Raw genomic sequence first — 13,983 nt, 5'->3', positions numbered from 1 at the left:
TAAAGATGGTTTATGAGGTCAGCACAATTTCTATTACTGCATTTTCCTCCAACTTCCAAGATGAAAGAAAAACACATTAATATGGCTGTAAGGAAGAGCCCTGAAGAATACAATTTACCTGGACAATTTACCAGCCTTTTCCTTTGAATAACATGCATTGCATCTCTTTAAATTGCCCTGTTATGGAAAATTATAAATTAAAATTTCCTTAGGATTCTTTCCTTAGGGATGTTTTCCTGTTCACCATCCCACCCTGGAATTCTCAGCCAGTTCTTCATCCAAGTCTGATCTAACTTAGCCTCTGAGATGAGATGATTGAAGGACAACCATATCTTCTGGCAAGGTGTGACCTCCTTCTTGCTGGGAGTCACTTCTGGACAAAACCTACATTCCACCACTCTGCTTCCATCCACGTTAGATGCATCTCCAGTCATTCTTAACTATGTTGGCTGGGGATAATAACAGCTGGAGTCCAGCAGCACCTAAAAGCTACCAAGTTCTCTAATCTTGCCCTGATAGAACTAAACCTTGTCAAATGACCTAGTAAAACAGGAAGGTGAACAGAAAGTTTCTCTCTTCAAATACTGAGTTCTCAGCTTTAGCTCTCTCTCCCCCACCCCTCCTCAAAAGTTTTCTTTGGGGAAATATTCCTAAGTGTTGGATGCTTAGACAGCAGAAAAAAACAGCTGCTTCCTTCAGCAAGCAGTCCATAGGATCAGCAAGGAACTATATTCTGTCCTGTTTTTGAAGGGCAAAGGGGGATATAGATGTTCCAGGGGAGCATCAGCACCAGACTAACTTTTGACCTAACCATCAACACAGGGATTAATGTGGCACAGTGCCCAATACTGAATTATTTCTGGCTTGCTTTTCACATTTTTAACCATTAGCATTATGAGTATTTACTGCACTACTTACTTCCACTGGATATGTAAAGGACAAATAAAAATAGAATGTTGAATAGACCTGTTACAAGGTGATTTCTTGCCTAATTAAGAAAGAATGTCAACACAACAGCCAGAGAGCTGTTTTATTCATTATTTGAATGATGTGGGAAATAGGCAATGTTAGAATTCTGGATTATGCCACTTAAGAATGCAGATTGGTGGTGAAGGTTAGTATTGTTTTTTGAATGTAGCCATGTGTATATAGTATATTAGATACAGAGAGAGTTATGATAAAGTTCTTATGTATATACAATTAAACTTTTAAATTTGTTTTTCACAACTTGACAGACAGGAGATAAAGTATAGGCAAAGACAATAAAGAATCACTTTCAGAGCAAAATGGTTGGCATATAAATTTAGTAAATAAATAAACAGGCTGTTGTTTCCTAGCTAAATCTGAGAATGGTCTCCCAAATTATAGCGATCTTTGGACATATGTCATATGGATACCACATATAAACAAGCAACAGAACTTGAATTATATAGCTGCCATCTTGACTTTTTTGACCACCCTGGATGCTTCTCCTGAATCCTCTCCAATTAGCAAAGGGAATGCTAAATTAAACAAACCAATGTTTCACTTGATGTTAGATTCAGATGCTTTTTTAGTGCTGAAACAAATTGCTTTGGGAGGCAATCAGTGTGCAAAACAGAATATAAGAAATAGTAAAATGGCAGCAGCAACAAGTTTTAAATTTTCTTTTTTTTAATGGGTAGCAAAGAATGATTACTTAGTGGCAGAACAGAAATTCTGCTTCAGGCAGGCCTCGCGGTGTTGGGAAAGCTGCAGATCCTCAGCTTCCCACAAAAATGACTTAGAACAGTATTTCTCAACCTTGGCAAACTTTAAGATGTGTGGACTTCAACTCCCAGAAGTCCCCAGCCAGCATGTCCGGCCAGTCTCTAGAGATGAGAGGGTATTTAAAGCAGGATCAACAATAACATCCCAAAGGTGCTGTTTCAAAAGGCAGCTGGTCTTTGTTTTTCCTTGAAGATGTTTCGCTTCTCATCCAAGAAGCTTCTTCAGTTCTTTTGAAAAACACCTTTGGGACAATCAAATCTCAGTCGAGAATCTCCATGGACATCAAGAGTAAAGGTTTATAATGAAATTCCTGCCCCATGGTCCTCACCTTGCCAAGTTGAGTGGCAACTGGCCAGGTTTTGAAAGAATGCTTGAAGTGAAAGGGAGCAGAAACCTTAACACAGCTGGAAGTCTTGCTAAACAACAACTCCTTCTTGGGAAGAATTGACTCCTGTTCCAGATGTGAGTAGAAATCCCAGATTTTAAATCTAGCTGCTCCTATGGAAACCAAAGAATCAACCCGGAGGAGGATACATATGGCGATAGTCAGGAGATGGCTGCCATGTGCAACTCCAGACCTTTAAATGATTTTTCATAGCGTATTTAGAACTTTTGCCCTCAATTGCGTTTTCAGATCCTTCCACACCATCAAAATATAATAATGCTCATTGGTTCCTTAACCTACAAGTGGATGACTTTGATCTGTCTTCTGGTTAATCAAGACCATTAATAGCAATAGCATTAGCAATAGCACTTAGACTTATATACTGCCCCATAATGCTTTACAGCACTCTCTGGATAGTTACAACATCAGCATTTTGCCCTCAATAATCTGGGTCATCATTCTACCAACCTCACAAGGATGGAAGGATGGAAGGCTGAGTCAATTAATTAAACAGATGGGATTCATGAATTGGGCACCCAGTCACAGGAGAAACAAAAGAGAGCTCTAGGGAGAATTGAATGGCTCCCTTATCTGATCCTAAACACTTACTTACCCAATGATGTAGGTAAGGACTACCAGCTGGATCAGCCGGAAGGTTAAGCCCACCTTCTTGTTGTGCACCAAAACCATCCTTGGGGTGTCATATTCAAATAGAAATGAGGATATTTTTTCTGTGAATTTATGGCCCATAAGGAATAGTTGATGTGGTTTCTTTGATGGCTGCAGACAAAAGTCTTCTGATAGTTGATTCTCCCAAAGTTTGTCTTTCTCACGTTCTGCTAATCTTTGACTTCTCAGCTGGCTCTGTTGTCTTACCCTGTGTAAGCAACAGCAAAAAGTCCTTTCTCTTTCTGGGTGTAGTAGTTTACTTTACATCTCCTTAGATGGTCTGGGGGTGGGACGGGGTGTGTTTACCAAGTGGAGGCAGCCACAAAACACCACCCAAGAACAGCTGAACAGGAAAGATTCATTTTTGCATCCTGCTCTGGACAATTATAGAATGGAGTGATGACTCCAAAGGTTAGAATGGTTTTTATAATTGACAACCTCTGTGTGTTTCACAAATTAAAATAGGAAAAGCTTCTATTGTCCCAAGTCTATTACACCTCAGGGCTTAACACTTTACTTTGCTCCGAAGAAGTTTGGGGTTTGGGGTTAAAAGCAATTTAAATCTCTAAACTGCCAGAAAAACATGGCCTAAAATCAAGCTTCCAGATCCACAAAGCTTTAGATAACCATTGGATGGCAAGCAAAGCCTACCTTACAAGGTGGTTGTGAGGATTAAATGTAAAGAGGGGAGATATCAGGAATGTTATCTCAAGATCTTTGCAGGAAAGGCCAAGTAAAAATTAAAAATTAAATATGAAATATTTGTTTTATTATGCAAAATCTAAATGGAACAAGATCTGGACTCTGCCTTCACAGGACAAACTGTAGTTTAACAGTAAAATACTTTCTATGTGTTTTTGATTTCTTTGCCATATATGATATGTCATATGGTAAATTGTCTATGTAGAATTTAATTCAAAGTAGAATTTAACTCGATGTAGAATTTTATTGTCTCCATCAGATTTATTTCCCAGCAAGTATAGATAGGATTTAATGACAACCAATGCAGATAAAATGGGCCAGAGGAAGTACATAACTTCCTGCATTTCTTATTTAAAGCAACCATTTATTCAAACACATGAGTACTAGAGTCTTGCTTTTAAAGTAAACTGAGCAATAGAGCACATTTTTTCCTGAAAGTTTCTAGTTTTAGACCATGGCGCTGCCAGATTGAAAAAAAGAAGAATATTAGTTGACAGGTGGTGGACAGAGTCTCTGTTGATACAGGGCAGGTCCTTTGGATTCCTTTGTTATCAACAAGGTCTTGCAGTGCATGTTTGTGGGAAAAGAATTAACTGAAAGATCACATTGTAGAATCTTCATACACACACACACACAAACCCAAACACGCAGACCAAATTTTAAATTTTGGCAAATTTAAGACACGTATACTTCAATTCCCAGAACTCTCTAGCCAGCATGGCTTACTGGAGAATTCTGGGAATGGGTCCACCTGTCTCAAAATTTCCAAGGTTGAGAAACAACCTTGGTAGAGAATTGAATTTTCATTCATACTGGTAGTAGCACCAAAACATCTGCAGACACACAAAACAGAAATAGCTTGAAAAAGAAGCAATATATGTAACTGTTAACTGCAGGCAAGAAAGTGAATTGTTTTCATTTGTTTATAGTTAATTTTGGTCAATAGCCATATTTTCTGGGGAGACAGAATGTGTGTGTGTATGTGTGTGTGTGTGTGTGTGTGTGTGTGTGAGAGAGAGAGAGAGAGAGAGAGAGAGAGAGAGAGAGAGAGAGAGAGAGAGAGAGGGAGGGAGGGAGGGAGGGAGGGAGGGAGAACGTGGGATCAGGATCCAAAGCTCCACTTACTTGTCCATCTTTTCTCTTCTCTCTGAGTCTGGATGGGTTTTGTAATACCCTTTTCTTGGGCAAGATATTTAAAGAGAAACTTGAAGGCAGGCAAGTCCCATCATTCTTAAATGAGTTTTAGGATCTGACCCTCACTGGACGCGATTTCAGGCCTGATGTTACTTTTATTTTTAAATTTTAATTATTTTAATTTTAATTATTTTTAATTTAATTTTATTATGTTATTTTATTAGTCTTACTTATTTTATTTTATCTTTCCATACCTATGCTTGTCCAATATGTTTCTAGAGCTTCAAGGTATAACATTTGCTTACTTCTTAAATATAGAATTAAATACTCCATTTTAAAAAATATGAAAAGTAGATTAAAATATATAAACTTTTGGCCATGTCTACTAGTGCAGTATTATCCGAATCTTGTCAATACCAATATGGTTTTTTTTTGTTAAGTATAAAAAGCTGATCTTATGCAAAAAATGTTCTTATTTTATTTATTTGTATCCCCTTTTATTATTTTTATAAATAACCCATGGTGGCAAACATATCTAACACAACCTCCTCCTCCTTATTTTCCCCCTTAAGAACAACAACTGTGAGATAAGTTGGACTGAGAGAGCGTGACTAGGCCAAAGTCACCAAAATGCCTTTCATGCGTAAGGTAGGACTAGAACTCAGGGTGCAGGCATTCTTGTAATGGCGACATTCTTCTTCTCAGTGTTTGCAGAGCACCTGGCTTTTATTTAGTGCAACAATGCCTTTTTTGGCAGAGCGTTTCCTCTCCCTCCAATATCCATGAATGCAGAAGATTAAATCAATAAATTTTGCCTAAAAGTCATATAGTCAATGAACTCTTGAGTTATTCAAACAAACCAATGATTTTAAAAAGAAATCTGTGTGGCAAGAAATAAGCGAGCAGGGTTTTTAGAAGTTAGCATAATCTACAACAGTACCTAGTGGGAACACCCCCCTCCTGTTTTTAAACATTTTGTGGTGACAAGAAGTAACCACTTCTGTGTTTTAGCCTTTTTCTGTTACATGAGAGGAACAATTATGCCAAACAGGCTTTTAGAATTATTTTTAAAAAGATTATCCCTTACATTGAGCATTGTAACCCCTGGGTGTTATAATGTTTTCCTCTGCAGACTCTACAAACCTTTTCTACAATATTAAGAAATCTCAGCAGCAAACAAGAAAGTGAACTAAAGCAAGAGGTTGGTTGCAAATGAAAATGAAATTAAGGCTGGGGAAGAGAAGAAGAATAGAAGATGGAAATCACATAATTTATAGTGAGAACCCTCACATATCTATTCAGAAAGAAGTCCCATCAATTTCAACAAGATTTAATTTCACTTCAGTGGTTACAGAATTGCAACTTGAATTAGTTAATCTATTTTACTAACAGCTCTTTGTCTGGAAAAATGTCTTCTAATTTGTGGTGGAACCATGTGTATATTCCCACTGAGATGTTTGCAGGTGTTCTTTTTTCACATTTTATAAGTCTATAATTGAGCATCACCTTGTTGTCTTTTGGGCTCAGAGAAATTTCAGGATGGTGGGGACAAAGGCATGATGGAAAAAGCCCCACCTTCTTTTTATGTGTACATGCACATGAAAAAGGTGGGATTTGAGCATAGCTTTTTTTTCTTGACTTGTCCCTCCGACAGGTGTTCTTGTAAGGTGATTGCCTGTTTGGGGTTAATCATGTCTTTCCTTTGACTTGACAGATGGCAGTCACTTGGTAACTTGGTATAGTTTTGGAACTGCCCTCATGAGCAATCCTATGTACAGGCCATTGTGGTAGTCCCAAGTGAAAATTAGAAAAGTGTAGATATTTGTGAGTAGGCCAACAACTCCATAGCAGATGCTGTTGGGGTAGGCATGAATGTTTGAGTTAACCTACTCCAACTCATATACAGTACAGTATTTTATGCTGAGGCTATAGGGTTAATCAGTGAAGAAACTATGATGTGTTTCCCAATAAGAATAAGCTGGATAAGATCATGGATTCAGTTACATAAGAGACTGCATTTTTACCATAAGCCTTGCAGTTAAATTTAGATGCCCTGTTTTTCTAATTGTCACCACTTTGGCATGGTGGTCTACTCAATCTTCCTTAGAAGGCTGCATTTTGTACAATTCATGTTTTCACTTGGCTAGAGTTTCCTTTAGAAAGCCTGCCTTGATCCCTAGATTATAAATGATGGTTATCAGGTTCTGCAGAGTCTATATTTGGTAGGCGATCTGATAGTTATTAGACATTCTTTCAAGTTTAGGGGCCTGACCAGTGTCACGAGAGACTGATTGATCTCTTGAATCTCTCCTTCTTCATCACTTTTCCTTCATGCCTCATCCAAATCCAATCATTTGGAAATGTATTTCCAATGTCTGCTCTTTCCCATACTATCCCACATCTCCTGAATGTATTCTATGGGGTAGGAGGCCCAGAGTGGGGGTTGGAATCTAAGATCTAAATGGATTTGTTCAGCTCCTTTACGGATTTAGATGGATATGCTTAAATGTAGAACTGTTGCTATGCAAAGAGCCAAATAAGCAACAAAGCTCTGGTTCGTCAATTGTCCTTAATCAATGTGCTGTTCTTGGGCTTAAAGGCATTAATAAAGACATTGTCTTTGCTAATCCTATCTTTTGTTTACGGTTTTCTGTGAGTAGATGTTTTCAATTAACATAAGAGAATTTGAGGTAAAAGGATCCTTTTCCCTCCCTCTTGGGGGTTTCAGTGCTGTTTTGTTCATCGTGATTGCTCATTGTAGTATATTCTTTGACATCTAGTGTTTAAAAAGAAGACAAATCAATTAGGAGTCTTACTGGTTATATGTAATCAAATATTTGGAGTTTATGATAACTTTTTTTTAATGATGTAAGAGCAAAGTCCTAATGTGGACTGAGAGAACTTAACAACTATGGGGATATAAGGAGAAACTCATTTCCTAGGATAAACTGTTTTAACAAACCATCTTCTATTACTCAATTCAGCCCTTCTTTTGTATAAATTTACGTAGAATTAGAATTTGGAGGATTTCCCCCCTCCTTTATTGAATTATTAATAATAATCAAATATTTAATAAGGAGATTTATTATCTATTATTCTGTTATTCTTTCTATGATCATGTGTATACATCCCATTAAGCCCCAAAAAAGTCTGGAATGGTTTAGGATCGCCTGCCATGGGCAGGAAGTTGGACTAGAAGATCTTCAAGCTCCATTCCCACCCTGTCATTTTATGTTCTATGAATCCTAGTATGGTGAGTCCACTGGATGAGTCTATGGGAGTTCACTGGAGTTGGGTGGTCAATAAATTTAAATAAATACTATTAATATTTTAAAAAAATTGATTGTACGAGGAGATACATGTTAAGTCTGCTGGCAAAAAAATGAGGACACTAGATGCATGTTTGTCACACAAAATATGTTGTTTAATATGTTTAATGTTAGTGGGGAAAGGTGTGATCAGACTTTTGAATTTTTACTAAGATGTTTATGATTCGTGTTGCATATATTACTAGCTGTTGGAAGTCTCCTTTTGAGTTTGTTGTTTGAATTTACAAGTATTTGCTATAAATCCTCAGATTTTGCTGAAGTAACCTTGTTGGCCTCCAACTTATAATCTCTTTATCAATTTTATTTTTTTTTTGCTGCTGAATCCCACTTCTTATTATACTTCTGTTGAATATATGTTTCTGACAGTGTGGATTTTAAATATAATATGAAAATGAAGAACTGTTTTATTTATATTGCTAAGTGCTGTCAGTGGCCGGTATGTAAAATGAATTTGTTTCAAAAATTGGGAGGTAAAGAACACCATTATTTTAATTGTCTTAAGATACCACATGCGTGGTTTCTAATAATTTTATTAAATTTTGCAAAGTGTACACATAAAAATGACACAAGCTAGCAATCAAGAGAAAAGATAAAGAGTAAAAAGAAAATAGAAGTGCAAAGAGGTATAAAGAAAAATAAAAGAGAATATTTGTAGCTCAGGGTTGAAATGAGGGGTCCTTGGTGCTCTCTGAGCTTAGTTGTTTCCTTCAGTTTCATACCCAAAGTAGGCAACATCATCCGTGCTAATAAGGAGTGGGATTTGCTCTCACTTTAAATTCTAGTGGCTTTGCCCTGGGCTAATAATAATAATAATAATAATAATAATAATAATAATAATAATGTTGGAAGGGAACTTGTAGGTCATCTAGTCCAACCCCCTGCTCAGGCAAGAAACCCTATACTGTTTCGGACAAATGGCTGTCCAGGCTCTTCTTAAAAACTTCCAGTGTTGGAGCATTCACCACTTCTGGAGGCAGGTTGTTCCACTGGTTAATTGTTCTAACTGTCAGAAAGTTTCTCCTTAGTTCTAAGTTGCTTCTCTCTTTGGTTAGTTTCCACCCGTTGCTTCTTGTCCTGCCTTCAGGTGCTTTAGAGAATAGCTTGACTCCCTCTTCTTTGTGGCAGACCCTGAGATATTGGAACACTGCTAACATTTCACCCCTCGTCTTTCTCTTCATTAAACTAGACATACCCAGTTCCAGCAACTGTTCCTTATATGTTTTAGCCTCCAGTCCCCTGATCATCTTTGTCTTAGAGGTTATTTGGCTAGACTGTTTACTACAGCCTTGTTACAGTGTAATAACTGCAACAGCCACAAACAGACAGAAGACTGGCAGAACACATTCATGAACACCAAGTAGTAGTCAGACGGCATTATTAAACTCTTTAATTTTACAACATATGAACAGACTTAACCATAGTTTCAGTTGGGAAACTATGACTCTCCCTAGATCAAGCCAAGTCCAAAAACACCAGGGAATTTCTAGAAGCCTGGCACTCTGACAAATTAGCCATCAGTAGGCACATAGACATAAACAATATCTACAAACTATGCAAAAGAAATGATCAACAAATGAAAAAGGGACCAAAAAGACTAAAAGACCTCCCCACCAGCACTCAGACCCAGATGAGCATAGATTAACTCCAAGATTAACACCAGACCAACAATCAAATTTAAAAAAAAAAAACCAGTCAGAGAACTGCCAAACAGCCCAACCAAAGGATCTCTAGATCAGGGGTCCCCAACCCCCGGTTTGTAGACTGGCATGGGTCCAGAAACCAGGATGCACAGACAAGCAAAGCACCACCCATAGGATGCAGGGAGCACGCAAACCAAACTCCCTCTGGTTTGCGGAAAAAAACTCCCTCCGCGGAACTGGTCCCTGGTGCCCAAAAGGTTGGGGGCTGCTGCTCTAGATCACCCCAGAGCAAGCCATTAGATTATAAACTGAGAGCAATCCCCATTCCTTACCAACACTGATGATGTTACCTAGTTTGGGTGATGAAATGTTTGCAAGAAAACAACCAAGCTCAGAGAGCACCAAGGACCCCTCTAATAATAAAAAAAAAAGAAAACAAAAATGTATACCAAAAAATGATGTGATTTCTTCTTCCAAGGATATAAGGAGCACTTACATTCAATTCTTAGTTTAAGATTGCAATATAATGTCCTTTTTCCCACCCTCAAAAAAGGAAAGGGGAAAGGATTTTTTCTTTTTAAAATTTTTAACAGTCATCAAATCCATATGCCAAACTTTGATTTTTCTCCATCTCCTGCAAAAAGTCCACAAAGGGTGTCCAATTATAGATGAATTTCTTCAGTGATTTTTCTCTCAACGAGCCATTAACTAAGAGCTATCAGTTTTGTCATCTTTATCAACCATTCCTCTATTGTGGGTATCATAGGATCTTTCCAACGCTGGGCATATAAAAGTTGTGCTACTGTTTACCATATGATTTTTCCAATGTTTTATCCATAAACCCTAACAAAAAAAGGTTTTGGTCTGAACTGCACATTGATTTTCAAAACTGTTTTGAATTGCATTACTAATTCCAATTCAATATTGTTTAATTTTTTGCAGATCCATCAAAGTTTTCTATTTGAGTTTTACACTTCCAGGAATTGTTTGGAGATCCTTTCTATATTTTAGCCAATTTATTTGGGGATAAGTACCATCTGTACATGATTTTGTAAAAATTCTCTTTGAGGTTATAATATAATGTAAATTTCAGCCCCTTTATCCACATGTTTTCCCATTGTTCAATTGGTATGTTATATTGAAATTTTTGCCCAACTTATGCAATTTTTAACTAATTCATCTGTTTCCAGTTTTAACAAAAGTTTGTACATTTTAGCAGTATGATATTCATTGTTTGTACACAGTTCCATTTCAAAAGTAGTTTTATCATGTTCAAAATCATACAGTTTCTTGTCAACTTTAAATTTCTCCATGAGTTGCAAATATGCCTATATAAATCTGCATATCCTAAACATTTTTGTCCCACACTTATTTCCTTTCTATAACATGGTTAGTGGCAGAAGACATAAAGGCATTTTTGGGCATAATCTCATTTTATATTTGTTCCAAATTCTCAGAATGACCTGCCTAATAAAGTGGTTTCTAAAGTCTTTATTGTACAGTAGGTATGCACGCCATCCCAATCTCAAATTTCTTAACATCATCCATTCTTTTAACCAAAGAAGGCAAGAGACTGCAAAGAACAATTTCACATTTGGTAGACCTAAACCTCCCCTCTCTTTAGCATCACACAAAATCTTAAGCTTAACTTTTGGTTTCTTTCCTTGCCAGAGAAATCTAGATATTTCTTTCTGCCTTTGTTTAAAGGGTACGTCCAAAGTTGATATTGTTGGAAATAGAAATAATATTCTTGGTAATACGTTCATTTTTAAAAAGATATTCTCCCCATCAAAGACAGTTGTACATTATCCCATCCTGAAATGTCTTTATTAATTTCATTCCACATTTTGACATAATTGTTTTGGTAAAGCACACATGCTCATCAGGGTAAACCCTAAATATTTTACCCCTTTCTCAACTTTAAATCCTGTTTTATTCATTAACTCTAGTTGGGTATTGAAATACCTCATGATTAGTTGATAAATTATATGTTAACTTTAAATGTCCGTGAATAGATAAAATACTAGCTTTTTGCCTATTCTCTACTTTTTAGTTTTTACATTGAAAATAGGAAAAGGTATATGCTAGTAAAAATCCTATTGCGTCTTTCTGACTCTGTTGTGTCTAAGTGACATTTTTCCTTTATCCTGCTGATTTATTTCTGGTAAACCATTTTAGTCAACGCTGCTCCATGTGGTATATAAAAAGCAACAACTACAACCATGGCAATAATATCATTGACATATAATAACAGAAATGTAACATTAAAGTAACTTTAGATCAGTGGTTCTCAACCTTTTTAATGCCGCGACCCCGAACCGGTCGTAAGTCGAGGACTACTCAACTGGTCGTAAGTCGAGGACTACTCAACTGGTGCAGCACCGTTTGCAGAATGGGACTTTTGGCGGGCTCAGCAGGGCAGAGACAGCCTGGACAATTCCTATTGGCTTTTGAAAGCCAATAGAATTAGACTCTATTCAGAGAGTCTATTCTATTGGCTTTCAAAAGCCAATAGAATAAAAGGGAGTAGCACAGCTAAGGAAAAGGGGGAAAAAATGGCGGACTGCGTTGTTTGGCGACTCCCGTGAAATGGTCGTTCGACCCCAAATGGGGTCCCGACCCACAGGTTGAGAACCACTGTTTTAGATAATCAACATAATTTTCCTTGCATGAGGGATTATAAAATGTTAGTATTAGAAATTTATAAAAAAGCATTATTGATTCAGAATTTTAATATATGATTAGAATTGTAAAATTTATCGAATGTTATAATTGTAAAACTTTGTATGGGTAGGGAGAGACTAGGACAAGTGCTGGCATTGCTAGACAGCTATCTAGACAGATGAAATTGATTGGAAGTGAAAACAAGTCAGAACAATGTGAACCAACAGGGCAATAATTTCACAAATAATGCCAAAATATTTGTCAAGAAAAGAGATATTGTTCAAGGCAGCCAAATTCAATTTTGGAAAAGGGAAATAAAAATACTTAAGAATGTGACTTCATCCTAATAAAAATAGCAGAACCAATGCTGAAGGAACCGTACACAGTCTGCAGAGCTGGGTTTTAAATGTCACTTGAAGTCACTACCTCTTCTGAAAGCAAATCTGGTGTCTTTAAAATGAATGCACCAAATATAGGAAATTCTGGTTTGCTTTGGGCAAAGAAATGTAATATGTCTTTTCAGCCTCATGTTTCTCTTACATATATTCCAACCTTAACTTGCTTTTTGTTTCAAACTTATTATTTTTAGTATTTCAGAGAAAATAAGTGTAATCTACAAGAGCGGTGTGGTATAAACCTTTGTTTTTCTTACGTGGGAAGAAATATGGTTTCCACACACTTGTCAAAGTCTGGATGTTAGTTATAAATGGCTTATCATTGCTTTTAAAGCTTTTATTATTCTGGTAATAAAATCCCACAAAGTTAGAAAATACAATGTGATGATGAAGAGTAGCTAACTTTCAAGAGCTAGTAATCAAAATGAACTTTTGAAAAAAATTAACCACCAATGAGAATTTTTTAAACAGGGACTTCAATCAACTTGTGAAAAGCTTGAATGATCACAGGCAATGATTTCTGCTTATCTCACACTGCCATCCTGGAGATCCTGAAATTTAAATACTCTCTACCATAATTCTACATATCGTCCCATTTCCCTCCATTCAAAGCATTATTTAGAGCATAGCATAACAGAGTTGGAAGGTATCTTGGAGGTCATCTAGTCCAATTCCCTGCTTGAGCAGGAGCATCTCTACCATTTCAGACAAATAGCTCCTCTTGAAATCTCTTCTTGAAAGCCTCCAGTGATGGGGCATCCACAACTTCTGAAGGCGAGCCATTCCACTGGTTTATTGTTCACACTGTCAGGAAATTTCCCCTTCTTCCTCCTCCATCTTCTTTGTGGTAGACCCTCAAATATTGGAACACTGCCATTCTATTGCCCTTAGTCTTTTTTTTTCACTAGACTAGACCAGGGCTTTTCAACCAATGGTACGGGTACCACCTGTGGTACATTGGCACCTGGCAGGTGGTACACAACCATCTAGAAAAGTGGTAGTGGGGGAGGGGAATGAGCTGAACCGGTGGCAGCACCGCACAAGCCTGAGCGAGAAATGGCTGCAGCTGCAGGGCTGTCAGGGCTCAGCAGAAGCGCCAGGATCAGCGCCAGGCTCCAGTTGGATCTCGGCACTGATCCCGGTGCTTCTGCTGAGCCCTGAAGAAGCACCAATCAGCTGGAAAGCAGCACTGATCCTGGCACTTCTGCTGAGCCCAGAAGAAGCGCCGATCAGCTGGAATGTTGCAGCATCTCCAGGGTCTTGTGATTTACATTCAGATGCTTGGCAACTGATTCATGTTTATGACAGTCACAGTG

At 37.5% G+C, this 13,983-nt stretch overlaps 1 protein-coding gene across 2 annotated transcripts in view; it reads right to left on the bottom strand.

The window, feature by feature from the left end:
* Positions 1 to 3,029, bottom strand: part of P2RX1 (purinergic receptor P2X 1) — a 45,990-nt gene extending 42,961 nt beyond the window's left edge. For both annotated transcript variants that reach the window (XM_039334656.1, XM_039334655.1), the window contains exon 1: positions 2,748 to 3,029. In XM_039334656.1, the coding sequence (XP_039190590.1) occupies positions 2,748 to 2,884 (137 nt within the window). In that variant the 5' untranslated portion in view covers positions 2,885 to 3,029. The remainder of the gene's footprint in view (positions 1 to 2,747) is intronic.
* Positions 3,030 to 13,983: the final 10,954 nt, after the last annotated feature.

This window comes from Crotalus tigris, unplaced genomic scaffold (genome assembly GCF_016545835.1).
Source record: "Crotalus tigris isolate CLP2741 ecotype Arizona unplaced genomic scaffold, ASM1654583v1 scf7180000017632.1879674, whole genome shotgun sequence".
In the NCBI taxonomy this organism is placed as follows: domain Eukaryota; kingdom Metazoa; phylum Chordata; class Lepidosauria; order Squamata; family Viperidae; genus Crotalus; species Crotalus tigris.
The sequence above is the reverse complement of the archived record's forward strand: the minus strand, read 5'-3'. Positions and strand labels throughout refer to the sequence as shown.